Source organism: Choloepus didactylus, chromosome 20 (assembly GCF_015220235.1).
Source record: "Choloepus didactylus isolate mChoDid1 chromosome 20, mChoDid1.pri, whole genome shotgun sequence".
In the NCBI taxonomy this organism is placed as follows: domain Eukaryota; kingdom Metazoa; phylum Chordata; class Mammalia; order Pilosa; family Megalonychidae; genus Choloepus; species Choloepus didactylus.
The window spans coordinates 34,287,771-34,304,580 of record NC_051326.1 but is presented as its reverse complement, the minus strand read 5'-3'; the positions used below and the strand labels follow the sequence as shown (position 1 = coordinate 34,304,580).

The 16,810-nt window shown below is 35.7% G+C and overlaps 1 protein-coding gene across 5 annotated transcripts in view; it reads left to right on the top strand.

Moving 5' to 3' along the window:
• KIF13B (kinesin family member 13B) overlaps positions 1-16,810 on the top strand; it is a 301,896-nt gene that overhangs the window by 268,194 nt on the left and 16,892 nt on the right. For all 5 annotated transcript variants that reach the window (XR_005213387.1, XR_005213386.1, XM_037813374.1 and 2 more), the window contains one exon: positions 1,442-1,575. Coding sequence is in view for 3 of the 5 variants with exons in the window: in XM_037813374.1 (XP_037669302.1) it covers positions 1,442-1,575 (134 nt within the window). In the remaining 2 variants the exon portion in view is untranslated. The remainder of the gene's footprint in view (positions 1-1,441; positions 1,576-16,810) is intronic.

The window sequence follows — 16,810 nt, the reverse complement described above, 5'->3', positions numbered from 1 at the left end:
GCCCTTCAGACTTCAAGTTGACTGATATTTATAAAAGCATAGAGAAAACTAAGGTATTTATTTTCTGGAAGAAAGAAAACATCAAATCAGCATCACAATAATCATATTGTAATATTGAAAAGATGACTATTATTATTATTATTATTATTTTGGTTAGAATTCCAGGATTTATACTTATGATGGATCCACAATAGGGGGTTATAGATTCTTAAAGGTTCAGAGGGAAGTGGACTAATATTTATTGAGTGCTTAGTATGTACTTAGGGGTAGGCATGTAATATTTATTTTTACTTGACCTTGATCACATTGTAAACTAAAGCTACTGTTTTGCTAATAAATTTGGGTGACGGTGGGTAGAGGTATGGAGTAGTTGTGTACTTATTCCTTAAGTTGACTTGCTTGTTCTTTTTAAGTGCTATGGGATACAGCGTTTTATCAGTTTTGGCCTAGATTAGATTTTCCTAATGAGTAAATTAGATTTATTCTGGAAGGGGAAACAAATGTCACTATATCATACACATTGTCTGCACCTCTAATCTCAGGCTTTGGTAATTAAGAGTAGGTAAGAACGTAGTTGATATCAGGCATCGTTTTAGTTTCCTAGCTGCCAAAACAAATACCATGCAGTGGGTTGGCTTGAACGATGGGAATTTATTGGCTTGCACTTTTGAGGCTAGGATAAGTCCAAAATCAAGGCATCATCAAGGTTATGCTTTCTCCTAGAAGACTGTGGCATTCTGGGGCTGGCTGCCAGATCCAGTAGTGTCCTTTACTTTTATTTCACATGACAGTGTATGTGGTGGCCTCTCCTAGCTGTACCCTTTTCTTCCAGGTTTCATTGACTTTCAGCTTCTGGTTGCCCCCTTTTGCCTTCTCTTTGTCTCTAGCCTTCCCTATAATGCCTTTAGTAATAGGATTAAGACCCATCCTGACTTAGTTGGGCCACACGCTAACTGAAGTAACTTCATCAAAAGGTCCTAGTTACAAGTGTTCACAGCCACAGAATGTATTAAGATTAAGGAATTAAGGGATACATAGCTCTAAGCCATCACAGGCATCTATCCCTCTCTTGTAAAAACAACTCAAAACTACCCTCTTCGTGAAAGGTCAGTCTTATCATATTCATTCAGTAAATAGTTATGAAAAATTATTGCTGAATATACGTAGTCCCTGATTTCAAAAAGTGTAAAAGTCTAGCTGGAGAGCTGTTCATGTTTGTCATTGGCTATATGATTTAAAGATTAAAATCCAATTTTTACATTATGTTTGAGAATGACTACAATAATACTATGTTTTTCCAATATTATTTTTTTTAGGGATACTTTTTGATTTATAGTGTTAGAGTTGCTTACAAATGGTACTTGGCAAATTTACAAAAAAGACAATGTTTATTTAATTGTTTTTGTTTTATCTTTTTTTTTTTTCCTTTTAACGTTGACAGGACTTAGTAGCTTAGCAGCATCCTACTTGAATCCTGTAAAATCCTTTGTGCCGCAGATGCCAAAGCTGCTTAAGTCACTTTTTCCTATCCGAGATGATAGAAGAGGCAAACAGCCATCTCCTCTTGCACATCAGGTAAAAAAGAATGGAGAGCAACAATGAACATTTTTCTAATATATTGCTGGCAAAATGATGCTCTGTATTGTGCTGAAGCTACAGGGAGAGAGAGCTCAAAAATTGGGGGCCTTAGAACTGGGCTTTTAGATGTAGTAAAAGCTTGTGATAATTTCTCCTCCACTCTTTTTCAGAGATAACAGAGCTGTTTAAACTTATTGACACTCTCAATCTTTTCTGCTTTTAAAGATGCCATGTATGCTACGAATGTGATTTATGGTAATATCACTTAGAGCAACAATAGTAAAATTTATGAAGTGCACTTAGTGTTGTTTGTGTATTGCCAAATAGAAAATGTAATTCTATTTTTAATTCTTGATTTCATTTCTCATCAAAAAACAAATTCATATTGCCACTATCTTCCCCTCTCAACCTCATTTTCCTCTTCCGTGGATTGCTTGTTCTTTCACTTAAGATATTAAAAGTGATCACTTGTCTTATTTCTCTTTTTTTATTAAAAATCTCTACTCAGCCATAGAATAAGTGTTAGGGAAAATGTTAGAGTTTCCCAAACAATCAGTAAGCTGCTCCTATGCAGTAGTGAATGGAACCCTGTTGGAAATGCAATTTCTAGTCCTATATAGGTGTGAACACAGCAGAAAATGATAAATGAGGATTTATTTATACTCATTCAAGAACACAGAGTGCAAGTTCGGCTGTTGAAATAGGTCTTTTGACATCAGCTTCTTTACATTGTCTTAACATTAGAGATGTAGAAATGCAGGTGAGTAGTTGTCTGAGATCTGAACTGTTAGTTTAAATGAATTTTCTTTAAGTTTATGAATGTGTATTTAGAGATGACAGTATTAGTTTGTCAGACTGCTGTGCAGATATATATATAACTTTTCAATCTGGCATTATATAAGCATATACTTAAGCATACATATACACATTAGATAAAAAAAATTAACGATGTAGATTTAGGAAGTGTTTATATTATGTTTAACACAAGAATTATGCCCATAATAGGTACTTGATAATTCAGGGAAAAGAATTCATGGCTCTAAGAGCAAGTCAGATACTTCGTGGGGGCAGGGCAAAAGTGTTTTTTTCCAAATGCTTTATTATTGCATATATTATTCTGTTATAAACTTGTACTGTATCCATTGTTCATGGACTGTTTGTTTTAGAATTATCCATGCAGCTTTTTAAAGCAATATATTCAGTCTGATCTCTTAACCCATACCCAATTTGGGGGTCCTTATAATCTGCATTTGTAAGCACCCAGGGTAGTTCTGATTCATATTAAATTTTGATAACTACTATTGTTCAGTTGCTATTCAGTGAAGGGAGAGTTATCCAGGTTAAAGTAAATTGCAATTTCAATAAAAGTCACTGAATCAGCCTAGTATAGTTACAGTTTTTTTTTTTTAAGCAATTTAGTTTTGATGTAACAGGTCAAATTGCCTGCTGCATGTAAATTATATATACTTTTATTGTTTTGGGAATGAGTGGTTCTTTCTGGTTATGAGAAAAAATAATGAGTTGGAAACAAATTTATTGGTTGAAGAATAACTTTGCAATGTTCATATTAAGAGAGATTATCTTCAAATATTTTGAAGATATTTTAAATGATATTTCCTTATTCACTCAATTTATTTATTTTTTAAAAAATTGAGCATATATGAACAATGGTGGTGGGGAATGTGGCCCATACAAATATGAAAAAATAAATAAGTGAAAATAGAAATATAAAACTGGTCCCTACCTCAACAAACTTGTCTAATGGTCTGCTAGTGGAGCTAAGACATTCTAATTGGTTCTGCAGCCATCACTCCTTTGAAGAACCTTTTTTTTTTTTTTTCAGGGAAGCCAGGGAGCTGTGTCTTGCCTACATTGTCTCTGTCCTTATCATTCTTGACCTTTCAACAACATAATGCTTGAAACACTTTTATTTTTAAGCTTCAGTGTCACTATATTTGTGTGTCTTCCCTTCTACTCATTGCTCATTCCTTCTCAGTTGCCTTTGCTGGACCATTTATTTTATTAAGCCTCTAATATTCATGTGCCTTAAATTTCAATCCTAGGCCCTCTTTTTTCCTACCTAATTCTTTCCATGATTAATCTCTTTCACTTCCATGGTTTTAACTATTTATACATTGTACTGCTCAAATTAATCTCTACAGTCCAGACCTTGTCCCTGAGCTCTGGCCTCAAGTATCTAAATACCCATTCATCTTTTCCATCTAGATGTCTAATAGGCATTCATTCCCACTGCACAAGGCTAAACCATTACTACTGGTTTTTGCTCACAGGTCTGTTTTCCCCCAAAAGACATACAAACATACATGCCTTCCTCATCTCAGCACAAATATCCACCCAGTAGCTTACACTTCATAAACGGTTCATAAGTGAACCATAAATGGTTCGTAAGTAGGTACCACTTCAGTCCATCTCCTTTTTCTTATCTCTGATCCATGCCACCATCATCTCTTGCTTTGACCATTGCAATAGACTACCAGTTGATCTATACGATGCTGTTTTTGTCCATCATTCAAAGTAGCCAAAGTGATCTTTCAAAACTTTACATTAGTCCATGGCTTAAAACCTTTGAATGCTTACCATTGAACTAAAAAAAAAAAAAAAAAAAAAAAAATCTAAATTATTTACCATGGTTTATGGGGTCCTGTGTGATCTGATCCCCTGTCTTTTTTTTTTTTTTTAATTAAATTCAGTTTTATTGAAATACATTCACACACCATACAATCATCCATGGTATACAATCCGCTGTCCACAGTATGATAACATAGTTATGCGTTCATCACCACAATCTATCTCTGAACATTTACCTTACATCAGAAAGAACCAGAACAAGAATAAAAAATAAAAGTGAAAAAAGAACACCCAAATCATCCCCCCATCCCACTCCCTTTGTCCTTTAGTTTTTATCCCCATATTTCTACTCATCCATACACTAGATAAAGGGGGTGTGATCCACAAGGTCTTCACAATCACACTGTCACCCCTTGTAATCTACATTATTCTATAATTGTCTTCAGGAGTCCAGACTGCTGGGTTGGAGTTTGGTAGTTTCAGGTATTTACTTCTAGCTATTCCAATACATTAAAACCTAAGAGGTGTTATCTATATAGTGCATAAGAATGTCCACCAGAGTGACCTCTCGACTCCATTTGAAATCTCTCAGCCACTGAAACTATTTCGTCTCATTTTGCATCCCCCTTTTGGTCAAGAAGAGACTCTCAGTCCCACGATGCCGGGTCCACATTCATCCCCGGGAGTCATATTCTGCATTGCCAGGGAGATTTACACCCCTAGGAGTCGGGTCCCACGTAGGGGGGAGGGCAGCGAGTTCACCTGTCGAGATGGCTCAGTTAGAGAGAGAGAGGGCCACATCTGAGCAACAAAAAGGTACTCAGGGGGAGACTCTTAGGCACCATTACATGCAAGTTTAGACACTCCTTTGTGCTAATGAGCTTCATAAGGTCAAGTTCCATGCTTGAGGGCTCAGCACATCAAACCGCCAGTCCCAATGTTTGTGACAACATCAACACCAGTCCACGTGAGGATGTCCAGCACATCCGCACCTTCCCCCAGATCCTTGGGGCTGGGGAGGGGGAGGCTGTAAATATATTTTTTATTATCTACCCAAATTACTCTGGGGTGTGTCACTATTTCACTCCAGCCTATACTAACCTACCGTATCTCACTTCCTATTCAAAGTTCCATGCAATTGTGGTGTTTGAACAAATCAACTGTAGAGTTGTACCGTTTAGAAAATTTAGATCCTGTACCAAATAGGTATCTATTCCCTTGGTCTCATATGGAAGTTGAAGTTTTAAAACACAATCAGTTTCAACCTTTACCCTTTGGCCTGGCTTGCCCTGGTCTTAACCAGACCTGCTTCATTCATATCACTAATTGAAGTTTGGCCTCTTTTTCAGCTTTTTTTTTTTTTTTTGACAGTGGCCGTATGCACTAATACTGACATTCATATCTGCCGAGCTCTAGCTCTGAGTTTCAGGTGTCTCAGAGATATGCATTGTTCCAGAGACCAATCAGGTTATACGCTAGGGTGATCCCCTGTCTTTTAATCTCTTCTTTGTTCATCATGGAAAGCCATATTGGCCCTCTTTTTATTTCATGAACACAAATGCTCATTTCTGTCTCAAGAATGTTTGCACTTATTCCAAAATCTTTGCATGGCTACTATGTCTCAACTCAATTGTGCTTCCTGAGAGGTCTTTCTTGACCATCTAAACTATAAACAACAGCCGCCACCATACACATATATACCATATTACCATATTTAATCTTTCTGTTGGGAGTTATTATGTTTTTGTGTTTATTGTTTATCTCCTCTGCCAGAATGTAATTCTTCTGGGAAGAAATTCATAGTGCCTGTAACAGTGCTTGGTACATATTAGATACAAAATGTAAATTGGTCAGTTGACCATTAGTGTATGTACAAAGTAAAATATTACATAGTTTGTATATACCAAGTGTCATCCAAATGGTATAAAGGACTATGTTTATAGTTTACAGGTAAGAGAATCACATCTGAATGGGGATTTGAGGTATCAAGACCTATTTATGAACTTCATTTCCCAAGTCTTCTAAAGAACTATTCGTAAAAGAAAGGAAAAACTTTAGCTTATCATTTTGGATTTGGTGGATCAAAGATGCATATGTTCATCTCATTTTTACTGACTTTCTCTGCTAATGCTCTAGGAGAAGTAAACTGTAATATTAAATAACAGTATCAACATAAAGATTTCCCTTACTTGAATCACTTTACATATACTTTAAGTTGTTAAAACAAATGATATTTCATCCTTGAAAGTGGAGCTCTTTAAGCATGCCAGTGGAATTTCAAAATAACAGGAACAAGAAAAAATGCTTTATTGTCTAGACTCCTTTAGTGTTCCAAAAGTTTTTATAGTAAACTTTGCTATAATGGAGTTCCATTCACTTGAAAATCAGATTTGGTACTGTGTCATGAGTCTTCAAGACCTCCCTCAGTATCAATGATTAGCTAGAAGGACTCAGAGAACTCAGAAAAACTGTTATATTCATGATTGTGGTTAGTTACAGGGAAGGAACACAGATTGAAATCAGCAAAGTTGAGAGGCACATAGGGGTGGAGAACAGGAGAGACTGGTGCAAGCTTCTGTCTTTCCTCTCCCAGTGGGGTCATATTGGACAGCACTTACATTGGCTTGCCAACAGTGTGTGACAATACATAGGAAATATTGCTAGCCTGGGAAGCTCACCCAAACCTTGGTGTTCAAATTTTTTTACTGGGGGGTCATTCATGTAGGCATGGAGGGCCTTAGTGACTGACCTTAGTTACTTAATCTCCAGTTTTTTCAGAGATCAAACTGATAAAGTATGGCCCAAAGCTTCTTCCATAGTCACATTGTTTGCATAAACTATCTGGCGTGGCCCAAGGCTATTCCCAGGGTCTTAGGGGTTATCTCCCAGGGAGCCATTTCCAGAGCCAGTACTCTTTTTGGAGTGCAGGATTTGAGCATCCCAAGTCTGCTGAATTAACCCCTTATAGCATGGGTACCTAAAATGTGAGGTTTTTGCTTCTTTTGGTTATCTTTACTATCCCTCTTTGTAAACCCTCCAGTTCCTTTGGGAAAAAGGCCATCTTTTTTCTAACCAATGTTTGCCTCCTATTGTTTTCTTTGCTATTGCTGAGGAGTTAAAGGGGGCAAGGTTTCTTTGTTCTCTTAGAAGTGGTCTTCATCAGACTTAACAGTTATAGATTATTCAACTGTATCTCATATAATAGATGCTTTACCATTCTTCAGTCATCTTGCCGGGGTCCTGCTTATTAAAGCCAGGAGCCCAGAAGTGGCACAGCAGTCCCCAACCCTGAAAGCAGTAGAACCTATTACCTTCCTCACCTAAATAACATACACCTAGCAAAGTGGCGTATGATTGCTTTTTTTTAAAAGGAAGTGGTAGTTCATTGTGTGTCTGGTCAATTAGCATTCTCAGATTATTTTCTTCATTTGTTTGTATTCTTGTTAATGCAGTTCTCTTTTATTGTTATGTTGTCTAATTGATGTTTAAAAATACTTCAACAACTTTAGAGTCATTTCTAAAAATTTTCATCTTGATTTTGTTTTTAGCAGTCCTAAGACATCGAAATAATTTTGAGTATTTTAAAAAAACATGCCTTCGTTTTAGCTGTCACCTTTTTGTATCATTCTTGCTATCATACTTTTTATGGGTATAGTCTCTCTGCACTTGAGGTATAAACAAAATATTGAATGTTACAGGGCCTAAGGCAGAATTCTGTCTTCAAGTCACAGGTGTTGATTAGCATATTTTAGCTATATGTATTTTTCTCTCTTATTACCAAAGAAATTATGGGAGACTTTGTTAGATACATTATAGAAATAAAGTAATACTGTGTCCATGTCTTCCTCCCTATTGCCAATCTACTAAACCTAAAACAAAAATAAATGCTGATCTACATTTCTAGACTACGCTGTTACACTGATGGGCTTTGCCATAGAACTGTGTGAGGTATCTAATGATATGGCTTATTAATAGCTCAAAGAAATAAAAGAATACCCCGAATTTTCCTCTCTGTTTGACTCTGGTTTTATTTGTTGCCTTAGCCTGTAGGTGCAATAATTTCTGTGTCCTAGCCAGATAATCAGTAGAGATACTATAAGCACCATCAGACTAGAAAATTTGTAGGTTTTGAAATGATATCAAAGATGCAACCCAGAAAAATGCAAATCAGTGCATATGCCTGAAAGTAATCTGGATGAACTCTACAGCACAGGAAGGAATGAATATTGACGTTAATTTTACATAGGACTTACAGATAATGAATAGATAGTAATGTTGCTCAAGGTTTATAATGTGAAACAGCTCAAACAAAACAAAACAAAAACCCCAAAATGATTTGGTGACCAGCAGAGGTAGTACAGAATAACCTAACAGAACATAGCACACTCTATTTCCATCCCACTTCCTGTTTTCTCTTTTCATCATTTTTAAAGCTGTTTCTTGCTCTGTTTCCTACCTAACATGATGAACAATATTACAATTACTTCCTTCTTATCTTTCTTTACCAGTTTACTTTGGAAACTTAAACATCCTTGTCTGAAACTAAGTCACAATAATGAAGAAATTCACTCTGATATACCTAAACACATATACACACACACACACCATTCCCCCACCCCCGTCCCTGTTTGGGTCTCTGACATTATTAGATTACATTTAGATTACTGCACTTGGTTCTGGATATAGTACTACTGGAAGTACATTGGCCAATTGGAATTATTTTAGAGAATAGCATCAAAAATGATTTATGAGTAAGGATTACAGGAGTTATTTATAGCTTAAACAAACAATGGCTAAGAGAGCTGACTGTATAAGCATTCAAGGGTTATAAACACCAAAGAAGGTGAAGAAATGTTTAAGTATGGCTTCACTAAAGCAGTGGGATGAAAGCCATAGAATGATAGAAATGAAATCAACCAAAGAGAATGTTAACCACTGTGAATAAGTCAAATGATTTACAGATAGCAGAGTACTGTCTAAAAAAGAAATAGTGGATTTTCTGTCACTTCTGTTTTTAAAAAATAGTAAGTTCTTGAGAATGTAAAAATAACCCATGTATGAACACAGTAGGTCCTATCTCTACTAGCCATTCCTCATATTTTTGTTGTTAGATTAGGTGGAAAAGAGGCAGAAGTTGTGTAATAAAGGAGTGGTTATTATTAAAAGATACTTTTAATCAGTGTCTTTGACATTTTCAAAAGGAATGTTTAATTTCCTCTCTCATGCAAAGATACATGAATATATATATAACCATAGTTAAAGTCCAGTGAAAAGATTAATGTGTATTAACTTGTGCTTTGGAGTTAGCAAGTTCTCAGATCAAGAAGCTATTTATTATTTTCTTGGTATTATATTTTAATACTGTATATCAAATGGACCTGAAAAGATTCAGGGATCTTTTCTTGTAAGATAGAAGTTATTAGTTTATTTTAAAGGCTAAGAAACTAAGATTCTTATTTTTTATGAAACCTTTTGGTTTGAACATGTTCATAAAGACTTGTTTCTAATTTTTATGGTTACTTGATTTTGTTTGTAATTAATTTCTGTCTGAGTTCCAGGAATGCAAAGATACTGCACTGAAGGAGGTGGCAGCTGACAAAATTGCTGTCTTTGACCTTCTGATGCAAGTTTAGTAACTACTCTGGAAAATAATGAACTGCAATTAATGAAGTCTGTACTCATATTCAAGTGTGTTCACAGACAGCACATAAAATAATTGAAAGAACTTCCTGCTTTCTAATTAGTTAGATTGAATTAATTTGGCATAATAGCTTCTTTCATGTGTCTAGAAGTTTGTCTTCAGATGAAGCTATTTATATACTTCAAATTTAGGATCTCTAAATGGCCTCTTTGATTAATCTGGGACTTAAAGAGTTAATAGTCAAATGTCATTGTCACCATCAAAAGCACAGTCACAGTTTCTGGCCTATCTTCATTTTAATGTTTGCCCCTTTTCAGGGTCCTGCATTTTGGTTAGGACTGCCTTATAAACCATATGGGCATTTGTTTCCTATTTCAACATGGCTTCAAGTGAGGTAGGTAGATAAAACCCTGAGTAGCAAGAGCAATACCCTGCACATCTCTGCTACTGATTGAAAAGATGTCACATAGTTATTCCACCCTTCCTTCATATATAAAATGGGGGAAAAAAGACCCATAATTGCTAGTTCTTCTCTTGTATGCAAGGATGCTATTTAGATTAGTCATACTTGGGCTTCCTTGATGAAACAAACCATATACATGCTTATCCTTGTCCTTTGAATAAGTTCTCACCATCTTAACTGACTAAAATAAGAAAGAGGATCTATGCATTCTAGCCTTCAGTTTCCCTTAATCATTCAGATTATTTAAAAAATAATGTGCACAAGCATTTCTTCCTGAAAATTATACCACACATAATAAATATATTTGGATATGGTATGCTACATTCACTTGTACTTGAGTTATGAAAAGAAGTTTGCCCAAGCCTTTTGGTGTACGGACTTTTGTTTTATTTTAATTCAAGGCAAATGATTTTTATTACAGTGCTTTAGTGATAAATTCTTAGGCATTCTTACTATCTGTAGAAGATTCTTATCTCTATTTTAGTTTTCCAAAATTATATAACATTTTGCTGTGTAGCTTTGGCCCAGATATATAGAGATATTTTATTGACATACTTAAAGGGATTAAGTTGACAAAGTTATCTTCAGAATCAAGTATAGTAGTTGACATGGAAAATAATTACTTGAAATTCACTCTGGCAAATAAGAGTTTCTGAGGCAGTACAGAAGTCGACTGAAGAGACTTCAGTCTGCTGATCAGTTTTCAGACTGGCATTGTATTCTTTTAAATGATTTTCTAGACCAGGGGTTTGCTAATTTTTTCTGTAAAGGGCCAGATAGTAAATATTTTAGGCTTTGTGGGCCATCTGATATCTGTCAAAACTATTCAGCTCTACTCTTGTAGCACAGAAGCAACCGTAGATAATACATAAATAAATGAGTGTGGCTGTGTTCCAGTAAAACTTTACTTATGGACCTTGAAATTTGGTTTTCTGTACTTTTTACATCACAAAATTAATTATTTTGATTTTTTTTAAACCATTAAAAATGTAAAAATATTCTTAGCTCTCAGGCCATACTAAATGGGTGACAGGCCAACTTTGGACCTTATTTTAAAAGTTTTTAGATTAACAAATAGTGTATGTTTTAACTAAACTATTTCATTCTTCCTGGACAATTGAAAAAAATAAGGACCATCCTTTTGGGTGAAATGTATATATATATTTTTTTAAAGAATTTTTTTCATATAAACGTTTAAATAAGGTTTAACAATGATCACATGGAAACTTTAAAGTTTTAAATGTTAACTAGCTAGATTCTAAAAATCAGAAACTATCTTTTCTGGCAACTCAGGAAATATTAATGTTTAAAAATTTCTATATATAATAGCTAGAATGTTAGCCTAACATATATATAGTATAGTAAAACAAAGTCTACTTTGATTGTCTTATTCACTTATATCTGATAATACAGTATAGATTCCTTGTTGATAGAAAAAAATGTGTTTTAGTTTTTATGAGATTTACAGTTAAATACAGTTAAATAGGAATATCAACTATTAGACCTTGAGTGCATATTTTTTGGTGAGCATAGGGATTACGTTTGGTTTTGCTCATGCTGTATTCCCATCTTCTGGCACAGTCCTTAGACTACTGTAAGCATCTGATACATATGTGTTGAATGAGTAAATTGATAAAATCTTAGGTTCTTTGTTTGAAAGAAAATAGAATTAAGGTTGCATTTTGGATGGGTTTGGGTCTAATAAGCATGATTAGAAACTTTCCGTTTTCAGATCAGATATAATTATTAACTGTTTAAAAAAAATGTACTTTTATTAAGCCATCCTAGGAATCTTGGAAGACAACATACAAAATTCCAATAATCATGATAACTGTGATGCTTTACAAATTTATGTGTGCTGACTGTGTGCCAGGCACTATATAAGGAATTTTATATGCATTGTCTCAACAACAGTGCCCAGCAGAAATATAATGCAATCCACGTGTATATTTTAAACCTTTCTAATAGCCTTATTCACAAAAGTAAAATGAAACAGGTAGAATTAATTTTAATAACATATTTTATTAACCCAGTATATCCAAAATACTGTCATTTCAATCTCTAATCAACATAAAATATTGTTAATGAGATGCTTTACCTTCTTTTTTCCTTAGTAAGTCTTTGAAATCAGATGTTTACTTTATATTTCTAGCAGATTTTAATTCAGATGCTAAATTTTCATTGGAAATACTTGATCTTTATTTAGATTGTATAAAATTTACAGTTGAAAAAGTAGATCTCCATACTTAAGTTGTTCCAAACACACTTAAAAGTATGCCAGTTTTAAAATTTTCATTTTAATTAATTAAAATTAAGTAAACTAAAAAAAATTCTGTTCCCCAGTCACACCAGCAACATTTTTTTAACTTTATCAAAAAATTAAAAAACAAACAATAAAAAAGACAACACTACAAATAGAACAAAACAAAGGAATAAGAAAAACAAATAACCTAAAATAACTACATTACTTCCAACATGTCCCTACCCTACCCCAAGAAAATTAACAAACCATAACCAAACAAAGAATAAGAAAAACAAATAACCTAAAATAACTACACTGCTTCCAACATGTTCCCCCCAAATTAAGAAACCGTTGTCATTCCTGAGCATTCCTATAACATTAAGATTACCCTCCATAACTTATCTGTTCTTATTAGCTTATCATTCCCCCTTCACTAGTTGCTGTCAATTGACTAGCAATATTTTAAGTGTACAGCAGTCACATGTGGCTATTGGCTTCTGTGTTGGACAGCACAAAGTTGCGATGCTACATGAGACTCAGGTAGACTAAGTATCTTGTTTAAGTCTCAGAACTGAGATTATATTCAGAAAGCAAAATTTAATGCACAAATGTGATCTTAAGAGATTTCAGCTGGATTTGATTAAAAATAAACAAGTGATTATATTTGTAGAATGAACTAATCAGTAAAGAATATGGCAGATGGATTTATTGGCCATATTGTGGTAATACAGTGTGTAGTACTTATGTGTGTTTCCTTTTCCTGCCCATTGCCTTTTTTAAAAATCTATGGGGAATCATTAAAAACTTTAAAGCAGAGGAGTGATATGGTCAGATTTATATTTTGGAAGGCTCATTTTGCCTGCAGTTTGGATGATGGATTTAAGGAAGATAAAACTGGGAATATCTATTCAAGTGGGCATAGAAACCCCATGGAAGATTTTACTATTGGTCAGAAATAGGAATTCACCTTGCCATTTTTGATACGTTAATGTTACTGATTGAAAGGAGCATGTTCAATTGTAAGGGAAGGGTTCAATTGTATGTAGGTAACACAAATATAGGTAACCACAAAAGTTTCTCTGACAGGGACCAGTTGGTAACCAACAACTTCACCAATAAGTTCTCTCCTGTGACTCTCCATTTTCTATTCTTCCAGGCTAATCAATGATATAAAAATATGTTTATATCATTGACTAAGATATTGTTGGGTCTTGATCTTTAGTTAATTGTACATATCTGATTTTATCTATGTGTGTTACTTTTATGAGAATATTTTTAAAGTATAGGAAATACTGTGTCATATATATTACCTCTGCTTATTTTTTTAACTTTTTATTTGAAATAATTTCAAACTTATAGAATAGTTACAAACAAAAAAATACAAATGCCATAAACTCCAGTATACTCCTCCCTCCCAGATACCCAGACCCACCAACTTTAGCGTTTTGCCACATTTGCCATCTCATTCTATTTATCTATCAGTCTGTGAGTCCATCTACCTTTCTATCTGTCTGCCTATCAATCAGTTTTCTGAACACTTGAGTGTAGGTTGTATGTATACATCATATTCCTTAAGCACTTTAATACTGCCATGTATATTTCCAAAAAATAAAGATATTCACTTGTATATGTACCTTAAGTGCAGTTATCAAGTGCAAGTAATTTACTATTGATATAATGCTTACAGTCTCTACTCCAGTCCCAATAATGTCCTTTTGAGCTTTTTCTCCTCCCTTGTTAGATCCTGTCCTGGATCATATATTGCCTTTAACTGTAATTTTCCTTTTAGCTTTCCAACTCAGTCTTTCCCCTCTGGAACAAGGTCAGGGGCCCAGAGGGAGCAATGAGATGTCCTTGGGAGAGGATGAGGGAGGAGCCAGGAAGGGCACCAGGAGCTTCATAAGGGCTCCCTAAAGCTGTGCTTTCTTGACTCAGCATCTGCCCATCAAAAGCAGCTCTTCACCTGTTCTCCGCAGCATTCAGGAAGCCTGTGGTCTTTAAGTCTCCTATACCACTTTTGTCTGGGAGGAGTTGAAACAAGGGCCGCCCTCAGGGCCAGGCCCCTAGCAATCTAAATTAGCTAATCAAAAGCAGTTATCAGTGATGGGGCCAGACACCCCTGAGTCTTGAGGAGCTAGCTAGGTCTTTATGTCCCTCCTTGTCACCAGCATGCTGTACTGGAGGCCAGGTTTGAACCTCACTGCTGCCAGCCATGAAACTGGGAGATGGGCATTGGCAGCCACTGTGTGGAGAGTGCAGTTCACTGTTACGTACCACAGTTTACCAGCTTCTTCCTTCTGTTCTTCCCTAGATGTTACACAGTGTTCTTCTAGACTCTGAAGTTTTGAAATGGTTCTGACTGCTCCTACCCGTCTAATGGTTGTTCTGGTGAAGAAACTGATTCCTGGAGCCCCTACTCCACCATCTTCCCACAGTCCTCTCCTCTAATTACATTTTATGCATTTGCCTTTGGGATCCTGTAGGAAGTAAAAATTGGAGTTACAAACCAAAAATACAATAGTACTGGCATTTACATTTATCCCGTCAGTTACCCTTACAGGAGATCATTATTTCATGCAGCTGTTGTCCTGTCCTTTCAACCTCTTTATCACCTTTGTAGGGCTAGTCTAGTGGTAATGAACAAACTCAGCTTTTGTTTATCTGGGAATGTCTTAATTTCTTCCTTATTTTTTGAAACACAGTTTTTCTGGATATAGAATTCTTGGTGACAGATTTTTGCTGTCAGCACTTTAAATATGTCATCCCATTGCCTTCTTGCTTCCTTGGTTTCTGATGAGCAATCTGTACTTAATCTTTTTGAGGCTCTCTTGAATGTGACACATTATTTCTCTGTTGCAGCTTTCAGAATTCTCTCTTTTTCTTTGACATTTGACAGTTTGATTATAATATGCTATGGCATGGATCTTTTGGGGCTTATCCTGTTTAGAGTTTGTTCAGTGTCTTGGATGTGTATATTTATGACTTTCATTAAATTGGGGAAGTTTTCAGTCATTATTTCTTTGAATATTCTCTATGCCCCTTTCTCTTTTTCTTCTCCTTCTGAGACTCCCACAGTGCGTTTATTGGTGGGCTTGGTGGTGTCCCACGGGTTTTGCAGGCTCCATTCACTCTTTTCATTCTTTCTTCCTTCTCCTCCTCAGAATGGATGATTTCAGACAATTTTCACTGATTGTTTCTTCTGTCAGCTCCAATCTGCTGTTGAATCCCTTAGACAATTTTTAATTTCTGTTACTGTTTGGTTCCTTTTCATAATTTCTGTCTCTATATTGATAGTCTGTGTTGATCTGTCATTTTCTTGATTTCCTTTGGTTTTTTTGTCGATGTTTTCCTTCAGCTCTTTGAGCATATTTAGGACCATTTTTTTGAGTCTTCATTTGATAAGACCCAAGTCTGGTCCTCCTCAATGGTTTCTAATGCTCTAACCTTCTTTTTGGCCTGGGCCATCACTTCCTGTTTCTTTGTATATTCTTTGATCTTTTGTTGAAACTTGGACATGTTGATAATTTAATGTGTTAGCACTAGAATTTAGACTCTGAAGTATCTATTCATTAAGCTTGTATCCAGCTAGTGTTTTGACAGAGCTTTCCTTGAATTCCAGGAGCTAACCAAAAAAAAAAAAAAGGAAAAAAGAAAACACCTTTCCCAGTCTTTGCAGTCAGTTAACCTATGTGAATGCTTTCCTTCAGTGCTTATCCATACACCAAGTTTAACGAATAGCTCGAGGCCAAAGAGTAGAAGCTGCCTGAACTTTTCTATACATGTGTCTTATCTTGGGTGTACATATGTGGCCCTGGGAATGCCCCTGTTTACTTGGAAGCAAATGTACTCTTTTCCCTAGGATACAGTTTCCTCACCATCCTAGGCACCGTCTTGTATATCTTACAGCCAGCAATCCCTTTCTCCAGGCAGCAACTTGAATGCTCTCCCACATCATTCTATGGGAGAGCTCAGTGAGCTGCCTTCTATGCGCATGGCAAGTTCTGGGATGGTGAGACCCTCCAGTCAACCACAGACAGATTAGGCCAGGAATATATGCTCCCATTATGTACATGAGGGTTACACCGTTCCATCTGGAACTGGGATTGGGATTCTATACTGGCAGCACAAACCAACTCTGTGCCGAGCTGATGAGAGGTGAGAGAGGCTAGTCAGGCTCCATGAGATCCTATTGCTTTTAAGTAGTCTTTTTCTTGACTTGGTGCTCTCCTGGTTTCTGCAGTCCTTTAATTGTTTTCTGGAGCGTCAGAAAGATGTTTCTGCTAGTTCTTACTGGTTG